This window comes from Opisthorchis viverrini (genome assembly GCF_000715545.1).
Source record: "Opisthorchis viverrini unplaced genomic scaffold opera_v5_265, whole genome shotgun sequence".
Classification (NCBI taxonomy): Eukaryota; Metazoa; Platyhelminthes; class Trematoda; order Opisthorchiida; family Opisthorchiidae; genus Opisthorchis; species Opisthorchis viverrini.
In genome coordinates this window covers 594,782-617,744 of record NW_008751920.1, presented here as the reverse complement: position 1 = coordinate 617,744, position 22,963 = coordinate 594,782, and the positions used below count along the sequence as shown (strand labels likewise).

Sequence of the window (22,963 nt, the reverse complement as noted above, 5' to 3'; positions counted from 1 at the left end):
GAAATACCATTCCCATTACACTCCAGTTTTAGACTTCGTCTTTGTGGTGTAGTGTTTTTACGTCATCGACGAGGGAATTTTTATCAGGCCAGCTGAGGATATTTTGGGATGGTTTTTTTAGAGGTGGCTATCGTGTTTTTTACCACAGCGTCATTTTTTAAAAACTAGTGTCTTTCTACCTTTTCTTAGGAAGATCGCTCGACCGCTTTAAAATACTTGCTGGCTTCCGCGCTGAATGACGTTTTGGCACCGGATCCAGGCGTGTCGACACCGAGTGAACGAATTGTTCGTGGGATTGGTGCCCGATTGTTCGATACTCCTTCGGCACTTCAATCTATTTCCGACATTTGTCTCACGTGTGGTGAAGGAACTGCCTCGGAAAAACGTTCAATTTTCCTTGTACCGTCTATCAGTAAGTTAACGATTCCAAGTTGCGCGTAGCACATCTGTTGCGTGACTGGTTATCGTATGTGCTAACTTTTGCCGTTTTTCAGGCTTATTGTACACATTGGTCACTGTGGCGGTACCCAAGCTGATCTGTCCGACCGACTCAACAGCTAGTCCGGCGTCGCCGGTACCACATGACCTGATGGAGTTGGCTCCGGATAACGAGGAAGCAGACGAGGAAGGTCAATCACTCGTCGAACATCCTAATGTTGCTCGCCTAAATCCCACCGTACCGCCTGATATGGCGGCAAAACTAGTCCGTTCCATCGCCTGGCTCCTCATCCACGCACTTCGTGCCCCCGGAATGCCGTCGATGCGACCTTTGAAGAATCCGAAACCGCTAGTGTGCCTTCATACAGACCGGGCCGATGAGTCTTCAGACGAGGAGGATGAAGACACAGAGCAGCGAAATGTCGGAAGCCGGTCCGAGCAGCTGCAGAAACAACCCACTGTCTATAGGCCCGCTTGGGTGAGAGAATATGAAGTTGTGGTTCTCTGTATGCTATCGTAAATTTCGTACGTACACATTACCTGGACAAAAGAAGTGCTTGGGTCTAGCGAGATACTAATCGTCCATGTAACTTTAGTTCATGCCCGTCGATCATGCCAGGTCTACTCGTACCGATTTCAAGATCCTTCAAATTCCCGTGTATTATCTAACATTTTCGCACGTATTAGTGTTTTCTGAACGGTAGTGCCATTATTCTGATCGGGATAGTAGCGCCGATCATGTTATCCACTGCATAAATCTAACGGATAGAGCTTTTGATCACACGATACCTTTCCCATCCTAAGATTTCAAGTATTAGTGAAGTACACTTATTTTCAAGTGTCAGAAGACGGGAGACAGCTGAGTTTCAGCCTGTTAGTCCGTTTATGATAGTCTTTAACTGAATATGGCTACACAAATACCGCTTGAGGTTTTCGTTAGTTCGACATTCGAGCTGTCAAAGTTTATCTTCCCTTGAAGTAATCCTGAACTGCTCGAATAAAAAGTCAAAGGTACCTTGATGTGAAGTTAATATGCCCTGACGTCATGTGCAAGAGTTCGAGTCTTGTGGTGCAGGTTTGATATTGCATACTAAGACACGTTCACCCTACGTCGAGTCATTTCTATCCGGACACTATTATTTGCGACTGGCCATTTAAAAAAGTGTTTTAAGTCGAGATTGGTGTAGGTTACACCATTATCCATGCGATGGTCCAGTTGTTAGAGCGCGAATTTGCTGACCGGAAGGTCAGGGGTTCTAACGCCACCCGTGCATCTCAACTTCCCATGTCCAGGTTTTGGCAACCTGGCAGTATCCTAGCCCTCATGCTTCCTTCGGGTGGCATAGCAGCTACGTACCAAAAGGGTGATAAAAATGAACGATTAAAATCCAAAATCGGTTTGGAACGTCCGTCATCACCGTATTCTCCAAGTATTTTGTAGATAGTTGATACACGTAGTATGTTTTCACACGGCTGCCCCTTGTAGAAAAATAACTGAACATCATCTGTGCATTGACAGCACCTTTCACGCAGTAATCTGGTTTTGCTACCCATACTTGAAGTTGATCCTAACCGAATTCAGTCTAAGTTAATTTATATATATTGTACATGTTAGCTTTTTCCCGGAATTCGGCTTCGTCTAATTCTCTTTAACAAGGGAATCATTTCCGTCCTCTGTATCCAGGATACACAAATTACGGACATGTTCTCAGTCCTCCGGCGCACATTACCCTCTTTGGCATCCGGCGCACTGCGTTGTTTGAGCGAGAATACTTCGTTGTCATCCACACATTCCGGCGTTCTGTGCCCTGATCACTCTGACTTGGTTCGCTCTTTGGCGCAACTTCATTATTCGTTAACACAGATCTACGGACTTCCCTCTCTGGCGATGATTGGGTAAGCTTGACTGAGACAGGTTGTTCGCATCGTTTGACGGTTCTGTGTAATCCCAACCACTTTGACCCCATATACACTACTTTGCTCACTTTTGGCCAAGCAAATTTCGTTTCTGACGTTTGTTATGGGCCCTAAAACACTGGCTAATACCCATATTATGGGTTCACATTCCTGAATTGAACAAACTCATGGGTGTTCTTATTTGTGTATTTGCTGTGGATAGCTTGTTAGTAACCGCGACCAAGTATATGGTCTTCCATGCGTTTTACAATTTGACCTTAGCCACTGACGAGTGCCTTTCAGCCTTCGAGAAAACTGCTCAGGCTTAACTGACGTTTCAGTGTAATCAGGATGCGTGAGAGCTAGTCATTATAGATGGCCCGTTTTCCGAACACATCTATGTAATTGGTTAGCAGTGATGCCTATCTTGGAGCAACTGAACACGATGATAACACTTGAGGGTCAGTTCAATTGTCCCGGAACAAACGGGACTGTATTGCGTGTATCCGCTTGTAACGTTAAACGTGGTGCCTCTAAGCCCAAAATGATGGCGATTTTGTCAGTGTACCCCTCTGACGATATTCACCGTCATTTATACAATGCGCAATTTCTGATTGGGTGGATAGAATGCCTTTGGACACGCAGCACTTTTCAGGCTGTTACTCACTGTTTTTGGGGGACTATTCTTATGTCTAGCTTGATAATTTCTAGCCTTTTACACCTACTGGACGAATTTGTTTCACGCAGGAATTTTCGTAATGAAAATCCGGTAGACAGATTGGGCATTTCGTCGGAATCACGCAGTAGAGTCGGTCGCCACCAAAGTCGTGGTGCCGATAATAACTTTTTTCAATCAAACATTTGATGGGACTGACTAATGCTGGACTAATAACTGATGGGACTTTTGAAATGATATAACATTTTCATAATGGGAACTACTCACAAGGTTTCTTAAAACTCTTCGACAGCCCATGATCGGTTTCGCCCTTCATAGGGTTCATCAGGTAGGCGCAGTCCCCGAGTTTCCATCAACCTTATGTTCTATTTGAACCCAAATTGGACGGTTTTCGAGAAATACACTAATTTGCAAATCATTTTGGTTTTCACGAGAGACTGAAGTGAATATCTCGTTTATTATATTTTACAACTGAATGTGCTTCACACAGGCCGCCTCATAATTCAGTTGGCACGGTATTCGAGATATCGCAGTATATTTTCATAAAGGGAACTACTCACAAGGTTGGTGAAAACTCTTCGACAGCCCACGACTGGTTTCGCCCTTCTTAGGGTTCATCAGGTAGGCGCAGTCCCTGAGTTTCCGTCAACCTTATGTCCTACTTGAATATCATGAGCGAGAGATTCAGTTGAGTCTTTCGTGAAAACCAAGTTGATTTGCAAATTAGTGTATTTCTCCACATAACATTTTGTTCACGGCTGAAACCACCAGATTTCCACTAACGCGATAATTCCAGTTTCGCAACTGTGCTAATCGGTCGGTGGCTGTGTGCCTGAGTGGTCAGCAGCTTGAAGTTAACCAACTCATCTGCACCCTTTGGATGCGTTTCATGAAGACGAAAGGCGCTCGCGCTTAGCTGAACTCTCCGGAATCCTGCATCCGTATGACTTTATTGACTGATGTTCCCTCGACTGCCTTCTTTCTCGCTGTTCCAGACTGAATTCGGTCTACTCCGATCACCCCGTCTTCATCCGCTCGCTTTGGCATCTAGTCCAATTTTCCACAACTAGCCGAACACAAACAGATGCAGCCGCAAATCACGGAACGTATCCGATCTTCAATCTCTTATCATCGGGAGAGCTGCCTGAAAATCCTAGTGATGTACAAAGGTATCTTTCTTATTTCCAGTGTCGCTTCTAATGAACTCAAATTATTTCTGTCATAATATTTTACTGTTCCACTCACCATTTTCATCTACATCAACTGGTGAACATTCAGTGTTAAAAAGCAACACCAGATCGGTTGAATTCACATAGGAATGTGAGTTGGAACAGATACCAGGGAAGTGAATCTGTGGATATGTATGGAACAATATTGTTGGGCGCTGCTTCAGTATCGCCGAATCTATTTACCTACCTACTTATATATAAATATATCCTCCGATCTGATTATTCATTTTCGTTTTCGGTTTGAATTTGTTCGTCCACTCAAGCCCTGGAGTTTGCATCTGTCTGTCTACCTTCCAGTTATCTGCCTTTGGTGTATACGTTTGCCGATTGCTTGCATCATCGCCTTCTCTGTCTAACTGACGAAGAGATTTGTGGAATAGCTTCAGAACCCAGTACGAACTCTACTTTTGGATGTGGGTTCCAAACCAAAGAACTTCTGCAAGTGGGTGCCAGACTTCGTGATTTGATGATAGGATTGATTGACATTTCTCACCCGGATCACCCACCCAGGCACTTTTTACCTGAAGAGGAAAGTGATGGAAGAAGCATTGGTGCGAAACCCATGCCAAATTATCGTGAACTGTTCGAACGTGTGCAAATGCGGGCTGAGGCAGTGGCAGCCGGAGCTTCTCCTGGAGCTAGTTTGCTGATGCGGAATACCTCTGGCTGGGTATGTCTATGTTCTTGTCTGGGTGATTAGTGCTTAGGTCCCCCCGGTGACTTGTGACGGATTGCTGGGTTTGAAGAACCTGTTTGCATGCCACTGGTTTGAACAGCCTTCTAGTACGAACACATTAATCATCGTCCTCCCACAAGAGGACACCACGGGAAAAAGGGAATTTTGGCCTCTCCGCCAGGGACCAGGATCGTTGTCGATGGAGAGCGTTGTTGCGGCCTATGCAACAGATTGGCCTCTTGGAGGGGGCTCTCTTTGGGTTCGATTAATCCCGATTTACCGGGAGTAATGGCGCCAGGTTAGGACTATTAGGGCTAGTGATGTGGAGACGAGTTCCAGTTATCCCCATAGCATGTCTTACAAACCCACTTTAGTTTGGAGGATTATGTTTGCCATGCACTTCACCGCAGAGTATTCATCAGTTCGATGTGAAGAGTTACACGCGCGTAGTTTTTGCTGACTTTTCTTAGAAACAGCATATGAGTTCATTTACCTGGTAGTTTATCAAGAATCACGTATCAAGTATTAGACAAGCAGGGATCAAATGGAGTCAGCTGATTGAATGGTTTGATTAAAAAAAACCATTCCGTCAACAGATAGGCATTACTGAGGTACACATGTATGTCTGGTTAGGAGAATGCCTTTGAGCGGGCTCGGACACATATTCTTTTCTAGACCAGTGTGACTGAAATCCTGTCCCCGAAGTTGACGACAACAGGGGAGGGAGACTTTGAAATTTCAATCGTTTTTTAAATTCGGGCTTCACTAAATTTCGGCACACTATAGTCCTAAGTGTTCGGGTATATCTGTCCCGCAGACGACAGAATGCTCCCAAGAAAACAGCAAAACTGTTCGGTCCCAAAACTATTCGTATTCCGAGACTGTTTCATATGACAGAACGAAGAACGCTATCTTGTAACGGGGCTGACGCATGCCAATCTTCAATAAAAGACGATGTTTGACTGCTTAGGGAAAGTGGTTTATGGACATGAGGTCTGTCAAGGTGACCACTATTGTTCACCCCAATTAATGTCGTTGAGTCAACATTATTTCAAAACTGTATTCTAAGCCTGCCGGTGGATCGCTGTCATACAGTAATAGCGACTGATTAGCGTATGTTCGCCTTGCGTACAAGGGTGTTTTTGCAACAGCCATGCCGTCGTGGCATGCCCAAGGTGAGAAGGATGCTAGCATAGCATGTCTGTTCATAGTTTCATACATTCAATGAATGACACCCTTATTTTCATGAAATTGATAGAAAAGGTTTGCCAAGATAATTCTTTCTTCTATTTTGTGCAGGCAATCGCTTCTTTGTCTTAAACAATCTCGGGGCACTGTTCTTGTAACCAACAAGAGCAACTATTAAACAAATGTGGCTTCCTGTTTATCGACAAAGCAATTCAGTTCTACAGAAGGAGGATAGCAATATGACACTTTCTGATATTCTCTCATGCCGATTAGGACCAGTTTCGGCAAGTGTCCTTAGAGGTGCACCCCAGTAAATTCTGGTGGGACACAAGGGCGCTATTTGCTTTGTAGGCATAAGTAGCCAAGATCATTCGATACGATTAGAAAGCGATAATGATTTGGTATCAGACAATGACAACTGAATGAGAGCTAACGCCGAACAAATTCGGCACTTTTAATCGATTCATTCACTAACTATACTGCCCGCAACAGGCATCATCATACTCAAGTTTCAGTCGTGTACTTTGTTTGTGAAACAGTCAATGGCCTTGGTATCACTACGCCTGATTCAGTTTTAGGACCAAAAAGGCTGGCTTATAAGTGGTGACTTCATAATTGTCTGGACTGCTCTGGCTGGGAGCTTCTGAGAAGCTTCTGTCCGTCGTTTGATTCAGTCCAGCCACCGCCAAATTTCCAACACATTTCAGTCATGTTGCGACACGCTTCACCCCTAGTGGCCAGAGTTGGCTTTTGCGTGTTGACTTCTACTCTGTTCGGTGAAGTCATGACAAAATACTGTTTTACACCAGTTTGATACCGCCGCACATGTACCATAGCATTTAGCGTACGGTTCTTGTTTGTTAGTGCATGACTTCATTCCAAGAGAAGTTTATAAAACAGTTGTTCTATTGAAGGGACTAATTTAGTGCTAATACTCACTCCTGGCCCTGATGGATTGCCACTTTCTCTCTGAGAAAGCGCATCAATTGCTTTAGTAGAATCTAAGTATCAGGGTATCTTTTGCCACCGTTGATTTCCCAGATGTTTCTTCGTATGTGGAGTGTATTAGGTTTTTACTCTTCTGGTACTTCCAAAGGGCCAGTTAGGAATTGTATACTGTCTATATACTGTTCCAATTGATATGCGGTTGTGCTTTCGTTTGCGTGTAAAACAGCGTGCCTATGTCGTCAATCTCTTGCAGTCTCCCCTCGACTTGAGGATTCAGTTGCAGTGCTGGATCAGCCTTTTTCGGAGGGTTCAACGCCTTGTCTTTCAAATCTACGATTGGGATCGTCGTTGTCATCGGCATTCTTTAATGCAGTCCGATATGGGTGCACTTTGCTTAGCCCAGCAGCCAGCAGCTTTGAATGACGCAGCATTCGAATGTCTGGAGAATGCCACTCAGTCCTCTGCGGGCCTCAATCCCTTTGCGACACCAACTCAGGCTTTTTGGTTCAAGGAAAGCATTGCTTCAACCATCGATTCATCTCTCCGGTCGTGGCTACAACATGGTGGAGACCGCAGTACGGTAACTCTAGCTGGCACTCCTTTTGGATACTACAGTCGTTTGAACCCGGATATGGATCATGGTGAGCCGGATCTTGTTTCTTGATAAACATTAATATCCCGTTTGAATTCTCTTCGGGTAACCAATCTTTGGTCTATATGGAAAATTCTTTTTACAAACTTTCAACCGGTTCTTCCAATCGTAATTGAATACGAATATGTACTCACAGAAATCACTCCTTGGTCAGTCGGACTTATGAGGGTTTCAGTGCATATTCTCCTGAGACATTCGTTATGTGGACTTTTCGTTTACTTTCACCATTCACCAACGTAAAACAATGTGTAAACACACAGAAACAAGACTAAAACATGCATGAGGTACACGAGACAGGGTTGCCATTAGCGCCAGAACAACGTGATACCACCAAGCATATTTGGTTATCTTAGAGAGTGAGGAACCCTAGGTAGCCGAACTTCTGTAATTCGCATCGTCAGTTTATACGTAGATAAAATTGAAGAAGGCAAGATCAACACCAAATGCACTTACTGTGCTGTAAACGAAAGCGCTGTGTACTGAACCTTGCTTATATTTTGTTCTTCAGGTGGTGTCAATCCTTTCATATTATCCAGTCGAGAAGTACGACAAGTTCTGATCCTCAGAGAGATCCCCTTTGTGATTCCTTTCGAGAGACGTGTCAGGGTAAGTTTGATAATAATGACTCGCTTTCGTAGCCGCTCTTTGCGTGAAGGACTAGAGACTGTGATTTGCTCTATGATACCCAGTAACCTAGACTTACCGTTGCGCTGGTGACTTCTTAGAGCTAACCCTTCCCGGTTCCCATTACATAATCATTTACTTCGTTACTAAGCAAGGAGACATAGATTATGAGATGCCGACATTCCAATCTGATCTTCTCGACATCAAAGATAATACAATCGCCATTTTCACATGAAAGGTATAGAAACAAAGACTGAACACCGTTGGTTGTTGATCGGGTGGCAGTTGATCCGTTCGCCGAACTTTGGAATTCGCTCGAAAGCAATCCGACATCGTACGAGGGGACGTCATCAGTGCACGGTTAGGTGGGTATTTCCTCACTTTTGCTTGTTTTTGGCACGTAACCGTGCATTGGCAATAGGTTCTCATTCGATTACCTGCAATCCAACGGTTAAACCTGGCCAACTGACCGACTGCCAACTTGTTAACAGTCAATAAACGCACCCGAACTGACACTACCAAGGTTGGACATCGAAGGCCGCGCTACGTCCTTTGATGAAAGTTGGAATAGAGTCAGTTTCAGGACAAGCAATTGATCAGAATCACAATTTTCGTGCGCGCAGAATTGTTTGTTGTTGTTATCTTGCTAAAAATCAAAATATCCGGGTTTTAGTTGTACACTAGAAAGTTGAAAACTTTTGGAGTCACTGGTGTGATCTGTTTCAGAGGTGTGTCGCGTAACCGGTGATCCCCAGTTACTTGTTGGTATCTGCCAGCTGCAAGAATCGTAGCAACTTTTCGGTAAATAGATAGTTTGTGAAGACCATCGGTTCTTGTTACTGCAAGTGAATTGATATGAGGATCGTATATCCTCAAGTTAGATTCTAGCACATCTGGGCGGTTTAGTATTTTGGGGAATGCTCTAACGTGCCTCTGTCGTAGGCCCAATATTAATTGCTTGGATGTGTCCTTTCACTGAGGTTGACAGCTGGCTTGCAAGCAAGTCTCTAGGAGGATTTTGTTTGTCTGGTTATTATGACACTTATTTTAGCGGTTTTCCTTGATTCGCATGATCCATTCGCAACTCTTCTTGCTCTGTGGTATGATTTTCTGGCCGGTGATTGGCTCATAGGGCGCCTTTCTGTTCCGCGCACTTTCCGTTGATTTTTCTGTTCAGTCTCATGGTTTAACGGCTCATTGTGCTCGGTTGTACTGTCCAATGGTATTGAATTTTCCGTTGCGCTTTCTGTTGTCCTTACCTCTTTCTTTTGGTCGCTGTCCTGACTTCTTTTACAGACTTTGAACCAGGTGGTTCCGGCTTTTTTGTTGATATGAATGGTCGTTCTCGAGATGTTTATTAGTAGCTTTTCCGGTTGAGTACCACCTCTATAAATTTCCGCTCCTTCCTTGCTCTTGTTTAGACCACTTGAGTTCTTACCTTTCCTGATCTTCAAGAGTGGCGATGAATGAGAATCGGTTGTCTCTTAGCGACAAGTTGGCCCTCGTGTATTCTAGTGTATAGCTTTCCCCCAATATGTTCCACCTGATGTGTTCTGTAATCCTTGAGTTTAATTCCCTATAAAGCGATCCGTTTTCCCTTTTGTTTTTACGGAGCTCTCCGAAGTGTGTTCAAAGGCCACTACCGTGGTATATTGTGGTAAACGTTATATTATTTTACTAAAGCATTAGTGTTTTTTTACGTTTACCACCGATAAAATAATATATGGTGGCAGTTCGGGCAGTGCCTCTGTATGAACGCTCCGATAAGAATTTGTAAAAAAAAAACGATTGACAGCGCTCGTAGTGCTCCCTGTTATCCAAGATGTAGACGTAGCCAATGAAATCACTTGAGGTCAGTCAGATATCAACAATCTGCGAGCTATACTTTCACCACTGACAGCATTGTCTTACGCATATTTTCCCATATAGCTGTTTCAACTTCTGCTGGAATCTTCGCGTACGGCGGTTCAGGGTTCCTACGTTCCAAGTTTGGCGGTCCTTGCGACTCATTCCGATTCGGAGCGCTACCCAGATGTGTCGATTCTTGTCCGTCGCACTCATTTGTACGAAGATGCATTCGAGAAATTATCGAAAGAGAATGGTGAGTGCAACGTGGCCGTTCACTGACTTTCGGATTGCGTGACAGCTATATACCACAGTCACAGCTGAAGGATTGTATAATAGAGAAACAAAGACAATGATGAGAGCGTTGCCAGATCTAAAACAATCCAAGTCACATGAGGGTTTTGTCCCGTATTTGAGCTCGTCAGATAGGCATCTCTGAGTGGGATGAGGAATATGACTTTACCATAAAAAGGCTATCGAACCCCCAAAGCTACATTTCACGGTATGGTTCTAACCCATTGTGCGTGTTCTAGCGAATGAAATCAGCTTAGTGTAAATATTTGCACTTTCCACCTATTCTCCGTTGTCATGAAGAGTGATCATCCACATGAACCGATTTACAAATTGCCAGCAACAAGAGGTCTTAAATGCTGATGAGATGCGTCACAAAGTAGTTGTAACGGGCTAAATCCCAAGTAGAACCGTTTTTTTTTCGGAACAGGTCTCTATGAGACTGCCCTTTCAGATAGACTTTAAGCCACTCAATTTCAAGTGCAGTACGAGTATTCACAGATCACACGCGCTGCATCGAGCGACCGTTCTTGTCAGTAATTCATCGGTACAACGCACACATAACTGCGTATCGAGCCGTCCTACTCATGGTCACTGTTTAGAGCTTTGAATGAGTGATATTCAAAAACACCAGAATGCTCGATTGCAAACCAGAGTAGCAGTGTTGATGAATTTGTGATTTAAAGGGATTTTCATCGAATTTCGCTCTAAAGGCTCGTCTGATGCAAGGCCTGGCCTCTCCAGCATCCAAGTGCTATCCAAAAGTTGCCCGTTTCAGGGCTCTCTGTAACGGGTAACTCGATAACATGCTCACTTCTATACTCTTTAGTCAAGAATAATGGTGGTTGTGCTACCAGCCACCAATCCACCGCTACGCACCACTACGCTCTCCAACAACGCACTGATGGTGCCACCTCGATTGGTGATGAAACGTTTGCAATCAAATTGCCCAGCTCAGCGAACAAGCCAACGACAATCTTCGCTACCTGAGCTACCGACATTTTCCTCTATAGTCAAGAATAATATTTGCTTTTGCAACTGTTTCATTCCTTTAAGCTTTGAGCCGGATAGCACAGCTACGTCTGCAAGGGGCTGTCTTCTATTCCTGCTTTTGAGTCACTTTTGTTAAAACGTCCACCATATCTTGAGGAGAAATCTGAAAATGACCCGGTCCCCAGTTGAGGTGTCTCACGGCGTGTAACCTTTGGCGTGAAACCCGAAGAGTCGAACATCTAATGACGTCTTAAGTTGACACTATGTCATCTTGAGATTTCTGTCTTAAGAATTCTGTCGTTATATCCTCTAAATACCAGGATATCCTAACCTGAAAAAGTTGTATATTCTCCTTGTGTAGTCACCGCATACTTCAGATGAACTTGTTGCTTTCGACCCCATTCCATTGTATTGCGTATAATGTTTTGGACTACCGTATATTTTATTCGGCACATGACAGCTGGTCCCTCCTTGTGTTCCTACAGAAGCTAGTCTCCAACCTCGTCTCAGAGTACGCTTCATGAACCAACTGGGGACTGAGGAAGCCGGAGTCGATGGTGGAGGTTTATCGCGTGAATTCCTCTCAGAAGTTCTCCGGGCCGGGTTTGATCCAACGCGTGGATTTTTCATTTATACCGCCGAGAAGACGCTCTATCCGAACCCACAAGCCTCTGCTATCACAGAGGACTACTTGAAGCATTACTACTTCTTGGGTCGAATGTTGGCTAAGGTGGGTTCGTTTTTCAAGGCGGATGTCGTGTTTCGTTGATAGCACCCAGTCTTGGGCCGAACTGAGTTCTCGGACTTGCTTACTCTGACTGATGATGTCTCGTATCGACTAGCGTTCCTAAAGACCCTGAAAGTTTTCTTTGTCCTTACCTAACATAGGATTCGTCCAAGGACCCCAACCCCATCTCGCGATCCCTTAGTTGGCCCCATTGCTATTGAATAAGCAATATAATTGAATGGACCCATTTTCTGGGATTTTGCAGCCTGACTCGCATTGCTCGTGTCGTTATCTAAAAGATGGTGGGTGAACGAGAAATGCAAACGGTTAGAAAATATATCATGAAACCGAAATCCAGGTGCTTTTAATTAGCGTGGATCTGTTCCTGTTTGTTTTACTCATCTTAAAACACCGATTGAGCCTTCTGATGCTGCGTCTGTGAGGACGCTGGTATCTGACCAACCAGAATACACCTATTTGTTTCCCGTTTTAGAAGAAAAAATGGCAGAAGTGTCGCAGAAACTAATCCAGTGACAGTGCAGATATTTACTAGATGCCCATTGTCCGCAATCAGATAAATTTTCCTGTGTTGTGTCTGAAACTGCCCACTTGCTTGTATGAGTAAACTAGCTCCCAGTTTAAATCAATGTTTTCTACTACAGCTGTTTTTTAGTTACGACTTCAGTGTTATGATGCGCTTCAGTCACATGACTGCAGAATACCATGCTTCAGCAGCGGCGACAGATTTTTAGGTCACGTGGAAGATCGAACTGTTTTGGCCTTACTAAAACTTCTGTTTCTTGAGTAGAGAGATCAAGTATGAATTGCCGTGGCCGACTGCTGAATGATACTAGCCTACCGCTCGATCGAATCGGTCGGAACGCAAACTCACAGCGGTGATTCGGGCAAATCAGCTGAGATATGCATGCGAAAGCATCCCTAGAGAGAAGATTGTAGTATAGCTTATTGTACTATCATCATCAACCTCATCATCGACAGCATGACATCGATGTTCAACACCGATGCTTCACTGCCGTAGTACTATGCTATAGCATAGTTTATTATAATATGTTATAATGTGGTGTTGTATGGTACAGAACACTGAGTGTAAAACAAGGTACTGTCTCCCTATTGCACTCCTTCTTGGGATGACTATTTTTGACGTGATCGTATGGTGGAATGTTAACAAATCTGTCAACACGTCTTCTCCAGTTAGATATTAAATTTATGTTAGCAGTGTACAGAGTACTGGCTTAGCAGTTGTCTGCCTGTTCGCTCGAACGTCCTTTCCCGAGCAATACCGCACGTCGCTCTATGAAGATCTTTTCATTACTCAGCCGTATTGGCCAGAGAAGTCAGTAGAGTGCCGGAGTAGACCGGAAAGCAAATCTCGCCAATAGTCTTAATAGTAAGGCATGAAAAAGCAACCCACAGACAGGTTGTAGTGGACAAAGCGCCTCTAGAGAATGGATGTTGTACCTATTTCATTACAGCTTCCGAGGTTTTTTTAAGAAAAAGTAGAATTCAGTTCTGCTTGTCTTGGTGATCAGTGATTCTGTGTAGACAGTTCCTCTCAGAAGTGATCACCTTCAGGTAAAGTTAACTATTACCTGTGGGAATTTGCTGTTTGAGGCACTAGTTACTTACAGACCATCTTTTGAGCAACTTTCCAGCAACGAACACCATCTGGACTGAGCAGTCATCAACTTGTCAGGAGCATCCATTCCCTCGTAGTAGGCTTTTGGAAGTGTTTATTTGTAAACCTTTACGTGCGCGCACCTGATCTAGACTAAACAAGACAATAAAATTGCCTTTTCCAGGAGGAAATTGAATCGGATTAGGACAAAATAGTTTGATCCTTTTGTGTGTTCGCTCCTAAGGACGTAAGTTAGTTGCATACTGGAGGTTCAATGACAAACGTCATCTGACTATTAAGATCGGGTGAGATAGACGAGAAATACAGTGGTCTGTTTGAAAAAGCTCCGTGTGGCCTCGGCGTGATCCTTGGATATACCGGCTCTTCGTTATTTCCAACACTTCGTTTTCCATCAAATAAGCTTGTCAGGTCACACCAGACGTCTCAGAATTGAAATGGCTTCTGTTACAGCCAAACGGCATCTTCGAGTGACGGGTAATACCAGAAACTCCAAACCAAAGTCGGAGATGGGTACTATTAATGTAACACATCACAACACAAAAAATGTCCTAATCTCGACAGTAGATACTCGCCGACAACAAATGGTCCACTTGGACTATAAAAGTACAGACCACACGAGCAAAGTAGGCTCACATGCATACCTAAGATCGGCCACAGAATGACCCAATGACCTCAAGGTCAGGTGAGTGAAGTGGCTGGAACAAACAGACGCCAGTTCATACGCGCGCACTGAACACAAAGGTGGAGCGGGGGAATTTTAAACGTCAAGGCCATGTACGATACAACTTCCTTATCCTTTTTCTTCAGTGTAATCTTTCATAACTGCCTTTTCATCCTTCTTGTTCAGGCTATCTACGAAGGCATGCTGATTGAACTACAATTTGCCCACTTCTTCCTTGCGAAGGTCGTCAGCAGAAGCGGAGGCAGTGTTGGGTTTGATTATTTGCATTCGTTAGATCCAGAACTGTACAGGTATGTCAGTACGCTAGGCTTGGCGAGTGAGCTTCCTGCTACTTTTTTATCTTCCCATCTCTGTTCCCATGTTGACTTTAGTAGTAATATATCTCCCATTCAGTTTGACGGTACCAGGAGCTTTACACGCAAGTGCTTAGGAAAGCCGTCACTCACGCGAGAATGTTCTGACAATCTTTTAATCGGTTCGTTTTATTGACCACAAGTACATGTAATGTCACTGTGATGGGTGGCAAGTGTAGATGTCTCAACACCGGAAAGTCACACTATTTAGGTGGAGTTTTTATTTTCGGAACTTTGTGGAACGCGCTTGTATAACTTCAGTCAACCATCCGATTATGACCTTTTCTGTCTCAGTGCCTGCTAGAGCTTTTCGAAAATGCGATCCACATTTGGGACCGAGTATTTGACCTGCTTATCAAACACTTTTCTTGAGGTGTTGGCCAATGTTATCATGTTTCTCCCGCCGTTTAATGCTGACGCGGTTACTTGCTTTGCCTTACGGTAACTGGCTTCTGCGGTGACATGGACCGGGTCCACAAAAGCGGTCACAATCCAAGTTCATAGATTGATACTCACTTGCGACTCAAGGGCACCGCTGGATAATTATTTTTTCCTCTGAAATGACAGGTTTCAGTAGGTATGAATCAGTAAATTGTCGCTGCTATCTAGTCCTAGGTATTTCAAGCAACATTACGAGGCTGGAGGGGAATGCTTTCAGGGCTGTCCAAGGAGCCGACCTCTATTCCGAGGTGTCTTCCTTAGAAGAATCACTGCTATGTAGGTCTTGTGAGATGAACGAAGATGACAAGATCACCAGCGCCAAACGTTACTAATACATGTATTTGGAGTTCCTAACCATACAAAAAAGCCTGTGTTATTGGTCTATACCGCTTGTAAACCTCAATGCTCACTCCAACCATTTTATTGGTTTTCGACACCTGTAGATCTGGAAACTTGTAGTAGCCACCGATTTCTATGTTTGGTTATTGGTTTTGATATGAAAACCAGACTCCCTTGATCTCAGAATTCTTTTTTACCGAGAATCACCTGAATCGTGCTTTACTCCGTAAATACCCGTCCCGTAGTGACTCTACAAGATTATAGAGCGTCTTTTCGTTTGATACCAACTTTGTTCATTCTCATAGGAGTTGTTCGTCTGTGACGAGCTGTTAATAGATGAGGTAAAGAGGGATGAAGGACTAACGCCCGTCTCTTGTAGGCGATACATAATTCTTGTTACTGGCATTGAATATTTCCGATCAAAGGAGACTCTCGTATATGCGACAGGGCGTCTATTTCCATTCCTTCGCTTCCATGTTGTGAATCCGGCTTTATATTCCTTTGTATCCGGTTTCCCAGACAACTACGGAACCTGAAAAACTACTCTGGTGATGTTCGTGATCTGTCACTTGATTTCACCGTGGTCACTTCAACTTTCGGCCAGTCAGATACGATCGAACTCAAGCCTGGCGGTCGTCATATCCCCGTGACAAATGAAAACCGCGTGGAATATATGCATTTGGTTGCCTACTACAAACTAAACAAACAGGTCAGTAGTATGCTCCACCTTGTCCCCCAAACAAACCCAGCTTTCGGGTTCATCGATACGTCACCAATTCTAGGTTTATCAGACGGCGTTTCTGCCTTGTATGTTTAGTCACCTTTGACAGTTCACGTCCCAAATAGGGGGAGCGAACTAATGCAAAATGTTCGATGATTTCGTACGGACATCAATTGCTCCGTTTCGGTCCGAGCCTATCAAGTCTAACCTATGGTAATCGGACCTCTTAGCCAGTGGGTCGTGCTTTAATTCTCATTTCAGAGACCCGCGTTTTAAGACAGATTGTCTTTGGTTGTGTATTTCAACCCTTCATCTGTATCACGTTTTCGTTATTACTACTCCTTCGGTAACCGATGTCACATTCATTTAGCTGGGATCCGAAAAACCGTTCAGACTACTGATTGGCCTGTCCGTTTCTGTTTCAATCCGTTTCCCACCACATTGCTCACCACTTTTTTGCCTGCTTAGGATGAGATCACGACTGCAATCCTGTAATCCATTGCATTTTGGAACGACTGTCCACGGTTGGGATGAGTCGTGCTCATTTTGAGTTTTCCAAAGCGTCTGATTTCGTCTTAATTTCATTCCACATGATATCTCTAGCCTCTGCATAACAAAGTACGGTCAACGGAGTGGAGACGTCTGACGTAATTGCAGCCGTCTTGCTTCACTTGATTGTTGATTTCCTCCTCCCAACTCATCGGAAACTCACCGAGGCTCCAACTGCGTTGGTCGTTTTTATGTTGTTTCACCTGCTGATGGTGGAGTTGATTCCAGCCAAGGTGAGGGACTAACGTCCACTGGACCGTTCGTTCCGTTCGGACAGGATAAGTCCACCAAGAGATGCCACCATCCATAAGAACCGCGTACAAGCGAGGAGAATGAAATTAGTGCATGGCGTGAATAAAGGCGGTAAAGGTGGTCGTTGGCTTGTTCGCTGAGCTGGGCAATTTAATTGCAAACGTTTCATCACCAATCGAGGTGACATCATCAGTGCGTTATTGTGGAGCGTAGGGGTGCGTAGCGGTGGGTTGGTGGTTGTGCCAACAGCACTGATGATGTCACCTCGATTGGTGATGAAACGTTTGCAATTAAATTGCCCAGCTCAGCGAACAAGCCAACGACCACCATCTACGCTACCTGAGCTACCAACATTTTCCTCTATAGAAAAGGCGGTAATGTTTAGGTATTAAGCCTATCGAGGTCACCGTGTTAGTTTATATATTCTGCCTCCCTGGTTTTGGCTACCCAACGGTCATCTTTTCAGAATGAAGTATACTGTGATTGGTTGTGTTCTCAAATGACTTCTAGGCCCTCTAACCTTCTGCAGATTTATCCGCAAGTGAAGGCCTTTACCACCGGTTTGAACGATGTGATTTGTTTGGACTGGCTTCGGTTGTTCGATGCAGATGAGTTGCAAACTCTCATTTCTGGCGCAAACACAGTTATCGATATAGATGACCTGGAGAAACACACAGTCTACCTGCAAAGTAAGTTATCTTTCTACTGCTGTGTGTTCACATGGACAGTTATCTTTTTTCATTGTAATTTCTTCCCAAGGACAGAGGTAATGACTCTCTGAGTTGTATTCACTAACAACAGCAGTGAAATGGGCCACCCTAAAGCTAAGAACCTAATGACATTGTGTGAAATGTAGCGAGTCACCCCTGGAAAACGTGAAATTGGACCTGTTACTGATGGTGATGATGATGTCATATTCTCGTTTGGAATTAGGCCGCACCCTCTCTTTCGCGCCAAACTTCCACGGGTTTTCGAGTTGCTCTCATGGGCTTGTCTGAGGGATATAAATCTGATGGGCAAAAACGCAAACGATCCAACTACGAATTTTTGCAGTTGGCCGTTAGCCAAGTTTCTGTGGTAACATCAGGCTATGTATATAGCCTGACTGTGAAGTTCATACACGTTGCGGCATCTGTGATCCGTTGCAACCGTACTGATTACATACATCTTTTTTCAACCAGTTCATTGGCAGAGCAATGTATGATTCATACAATGAGACTAAGCTTACCACAACCGTCCAAACGATTATGTGTAATTAAAAGGCGTCATGCATAAATAAGGAGAATTTCGGTATTGTTGCTGCATAAAGGCCGTCTGATGCTTCAGTTGCAACGATCTTCGAGATATCAGAGCAGTTTTTTCTATGTGGGACACTACGGATGAGAATATCCGGTGTTTTCATCGACCTTCTAAGTAGTATTGTATTGAGGAAACGAGACTTGGATTTCAATGAAAAGATTCAGTGTCGGTTGCACTGTATGGACCATGAAATATTTTCTTAAAATCATTCGCAAAAGTCTACTATTTTCTGTGCCATTTTTTCGTGACGTGGTAAACTGACGTTGAATCTTTTCGAGGGGAGTACACCCCTTCCCATGCGGTGGTCTCCCTACCGGACCATTGCCTTTGTTTGTATGCCCATTACTGTCAGCGTCATTCACCCAGCGATTTATTTTCTACTTCTCCATTGGATAGATTCCAGTGAATTCTCAGAAACTTTAAAACACTTTTGGTCTGTTCTACGTGATCTATCGGAATCGGACAAACGGCTTTTTCTCCGTTTTGTCACTGCCTGTTCACGACCACCCATGTTCGGATTTCGTGACCTGCAGCCACCATTTTCAATCCAGATCACACAAGAATTGGATCGGCTACCGACAGCCAGCACTTGTATGAACCTCCTTCGATTGCCTGATTTCCGTGACCCAGTCGTGTTGCGCGAGCGTTTGCTGTATGCTCTACATGCAAACGCCGGCTTCGAGTACAGCTAGACATCGGGGATGACTTCGGAATTTGCCGTCTTGTCTTTCTCGTCCTCGTCCTCTCTCACCCCAAATCTGCGTTAATAAACAATCGTTATAAAGCACTGACCATTATAAATTGATGAATTTATTTTAACCCTGAATTCCGCTCTTATTTCTTGGCACCTTCGACTACACATGCACGAATTTGTTCTTTCATTCGTTTGTGAATAGACTGCACATAACAAGTTGTATTTGCGTGTTACAAGAGGTAGACAGCTTATAGCTCAATCCTCGACAGACTTCAAACGTTTTTATGTGAGAAATGGTGCGGTCAGCTTTCGGAAACCTAAGCTGGTTACCAGGTAATTGTGGAAGGCTGTTGCTGTCTTCGGACTCTATTAGTGTCCTAATTATCCGGTTAGATTCCGAACTAATTGGTTAGCTAATTATCAGGACATCCGTGAGACTGCTCTGCTAAAACTAATATTGGTCGATGAAGTAGCATGAGTGGCTATCGGATTACCAAACCAAGGTCCTGGGGGCATCGCTGAGTTCGCTCACAGGACTACTCGAAGTACGACCGGTGGGTGGAAGGCGGGTAGGCCGAGTCCGACGATCATTCAGCTACTGTACCAACTTTTTGGTGCCTACCTGTCATGCCACCTAAAGGAAGCACGAGGGCTGAAATACTACCAGGTTGTTCAAGCATGGATAGGGGATATCGAGAGGCAGAGGTCGGGTTCGAACCACCGACCTTCCGGTCAGTAAATTCGAGCTCTAACCACTTGGTCCATCTCGCCCCCGAAAATCGTGTGTGAATGGACAAATCAGAATAGAGGCTGACTGAAAACCAGTCGAATCACTTATCTAAACCAACCATGGTCGATTGTCCCTTCCGGCTAGCAGTGCGTACCTAACTGCCCGAACACCGACGTGTCCCTAGGACTTGCGACAATGCCACATTGACTTTGTGAGCTTGAAGTAAACTCAGCTCAGCAAGCAAACCGATCGTTGTCTGCGTCAATCGGACTATGCTAGACCGGGAACTCAAAATTTCCAGCTTTATGTTATACTGCAGTTTTAGATTCTGATACACGATCCACGGCTATTTTGGTCAACTTCACTTGAAACCGGTTGATTGCTTTTGTCGAGGCTGGTAGTTTGTCGATTGTATGACAGGCACTAAGACGGAGCAGCACCTGAACCATTTGTACTTTGTCCCTACCAGAACACGCGTGCGTCCACTCTTCCAACTCTGTATGATGATAGTTCTAGTTGGAGATTTTGACGAACAAACGTCTGGTTTTCTGCAACCTTCCCTGAGCTCAACCCTTTCGATACTGATTTCGTAATAGGTTTTTTGTCATCCTGCAAAGCTACGGAATTCGCGTGACGGTCATTAACCAAAGGAAGTCGACAGAAATGTATAATACAACATACTTTATGCCGTGAGTTTCAGTCTCTAATAGGAAATCTTATATTTCAGGCGAAATTCTATCCGACAAGTGACGCCAGTCTGTGCTATCGTCATCATCGATCTATGCACATCATCCAAGAGATTCGTGAGGCACGCTTTGCTGATAATTCCCATAGGGGTGGTCGGATTTTCAGCATGGACTGAATTCACCTACCGGACGAAATTTCTCCCGAAGTTTTCAAATCTCCCCACATTGGCTATTCCTTCTTGAGGATGGGCACTTTGGCCATCTTCAAGGTAATCGCATCAGTGTCCCAATTTACCACCGCAACAGAAGCTCCACGACTGGCATGTGCTGACCCCCTTTCTTTCCAGTGTCACTAGTACTGGTTTAATGTCTTAGCGGTACTCTTGTCTACCGAAGCGAAAATACTCTCATGACATCCCCACCGTTCGACTATTCCCAGTACCCCAACCACCATCACCAGGCTGTATGCGTCATAGTTCTCTGGCCTGAAAGGCAAGGTTGCCGTATAGACTGTGATCCAGTCAGCGAGCGAGGTTAGTTTGTGAATGCTTCGACGGAGGATCGCACAGGATTTTAGCGAATGAACGTGGTTGTACATGTAAACATCAGACAGATTTGCTCCACCTCACTTGGTGTCAGTCTCGCTGTCCAACATCATGATCAATCACCACTGAATATGGTTGCCTAACTTTCTGTATTTGAATTCGGAGCAAACAGTTTCGGCTTTCCAAATGATGATTCATCCAAAGTAGTCATACTTGAAAAAAAAACAGCCCAAGTCGCTGCGAAATAGAATTCATCCGACGAATAGCACTCAGGCTCGTCATTGAAAGGTCAACATCAAGGGTTGCGTCTTCTCGACCTCTTCCCACTGTCGCGCTGTTTGCGTCTTTGTCTTCCACTACTAGTTCGTGAATCTGGCTGATCGAGCACACTTTCTTGTCCTTTCAAAATTTCCTGTTCTTTTCGATACGAATCCAGCAGTTTGCATCGCAGCGCTTCACACGACTCGAAATAGGCGGCTCTTGACTTGTCATTGAGTAGCTAAATGGAAGTAATTGGGTTTTATGGATAAGCAATCATACAAAACGTAGAATGAAATTTAAGTTTTTATTTAGGTTGAAATAAACGAATACTGACCTCACATAACTAGTACCTATGACCCGGAATGTGGGTAAGGGTTTTGTAGCAGTTTGGAGGGTGAAATGATAACTGCCATTCCCATATTCAGAAGCAGCGGGTTTAGCTGCCACAAAAGCATGAACCCTAAATAGTAGAAAAAACTACACCTCGATCGATGGGAGTTACAATGATCCATTGAATAGGCAGTAGTTGACGGATATCATCAAAAGCTACCTGTAGAATTTACAGGACAATGAGGGAACTGATAAATGAAGAGAGTAACAACACCCAAGGAAACTGTTCGGTGGCGAGCTCTACACGTATCCCGGCTTTTTGCCTCAAATCGCTACCGTTCTTCAGACCAATTTGGACGATGTTCCGTCTGCTGCTCATTCACCTCTGTTCCAGGATAACCGGCTTATTAGTTTCCGCAGCTTCTTAGATTCAGCTTACTAGAATACACCACTTGTCCTCAATCCAAATGACATCATGTCCTCAAGCTGGTTAGTCCAACATAGTCACGAGGCAGAACAGAAGCCGAATATTGATAGGCGGGATCCGTAAACAGCTGCAGTACTCAGGAGACAAATGAAACTCCGGACAACCCACTACCGGTTTCATGCTTCTTACAGCTCACCAGGTAGACGAAATCCTCGGACTTCAATCAACTCTATTTCCTTCATGAGCACTAAATTATGTAACGACGAACACTGATTTGTAAACTAACGTGAGGTGACTTTCGTGGAGCACATTCCCTTGAAGGAAAATATTATAAACGAGAGATTTAAGGGAAGTTGGGTGATTTGCAATATCCTCCAGTCTACGTTTTCGAAAAAGTTTGGTGACGATTCGGTAGATTTATTGCTGGGCAACGTTTCGCTTTCGACACAAAAGCTTCGTCAGGCCGAGTGACTAGGCTCCGAGGTTGGTCGAGATTTAAGGTGGAAGGAGAACCAATCAGCTAAGTCAAGCTAAATCTCTGTTGGGTGTCGGCCGAGGGATTTTAGTATGTTAGAGTGGTTGAACAAGTGTTGGGTCGGTGGGAAAACCTACATGTGTTTGGGTCCAGCCTAGGTTCTAGTTCTTCTGGTTCGGTTCATTTGATAGTCCCTCTTGAACTTCGTTTGAACCTTCTGTCAGTCTGTGGGTGAGCTAGTGCTAAGAACGTTTGTAAGCGTGATGCTGTGACCTTTGGTCGGGTTGAGATTCCCACCCCCCGGGGTTTTTTTTTTTTTTTTTTCTACTAATATATTGT

At 44.3% G+C, this 22,963-nt stretch overlaps 1 protein-coding gene across 1 annotated transcript in view; it reads left to right on the top strand.

The window, feature by feature from the left end:
* Nucleotides 1-19,377, top strand: part of T265_09230 (hypothetical protein) — a gene marked incomplete at both ends in the record, with an annotated part of 39,835 nt that extends 20,458 nt beyond the window's left edge. Inside the window, 13 exons of the mRNA XM_009175249.1 lie at nucleotides 190-412; nucleotides 495-916; nucleotides 2,123-2,334; nucleotides 4,006-4,179; nucleotides 4,537-4,909; nucleotides 7,305-7,692; nucleotides 8,212-8,309; nucleotides 10,257-10,428; nucleotides 11,942-12,186; nucleotides 14,688-14,812; nucleotides 16,175-16,364; nucleotides 17,707-17,866; nucleotides 18,873-19,377. Coding sequence (XP_009173513.1) covers nucleotides 190-412; nucleotides 495-916; nucleotides 2,123-2,334; nucleotides 4,006-4,179; nucleotides 4,537-4,909; nucleotides 7,305-7,692; nucleotides 8,212-8,309; nucleotides 10,257-10,428; nucleotides 11,942-12,186; nucleotides 14,688-14,812; nucleotides 16,175-16,364; nucleotides 17,707-17,866; nucleotides 18,873-19,168 — 3,078 coding nt within the window. The remainder of the gene's footprint in view (nucleotides 1-189; nucleotides 413-494; nucleotides 917-2,122; nucleotides 2,335-4,005; nucleotides 4,180-4,536; nucleotides 4,910-7,304; nucleotides 7,693-8,211; nucleotides 8,310-10,256; nucleotides 10,429-11,941; nucleotides 12,187-14,687; nucleotides 14,813-16,174; nucleotides 16,365-17,706; nucleotides 17,867-18,872) is intronic.
* Nucleotides 19,378-22,963: the final 3,586 nt, after the last annotated feature.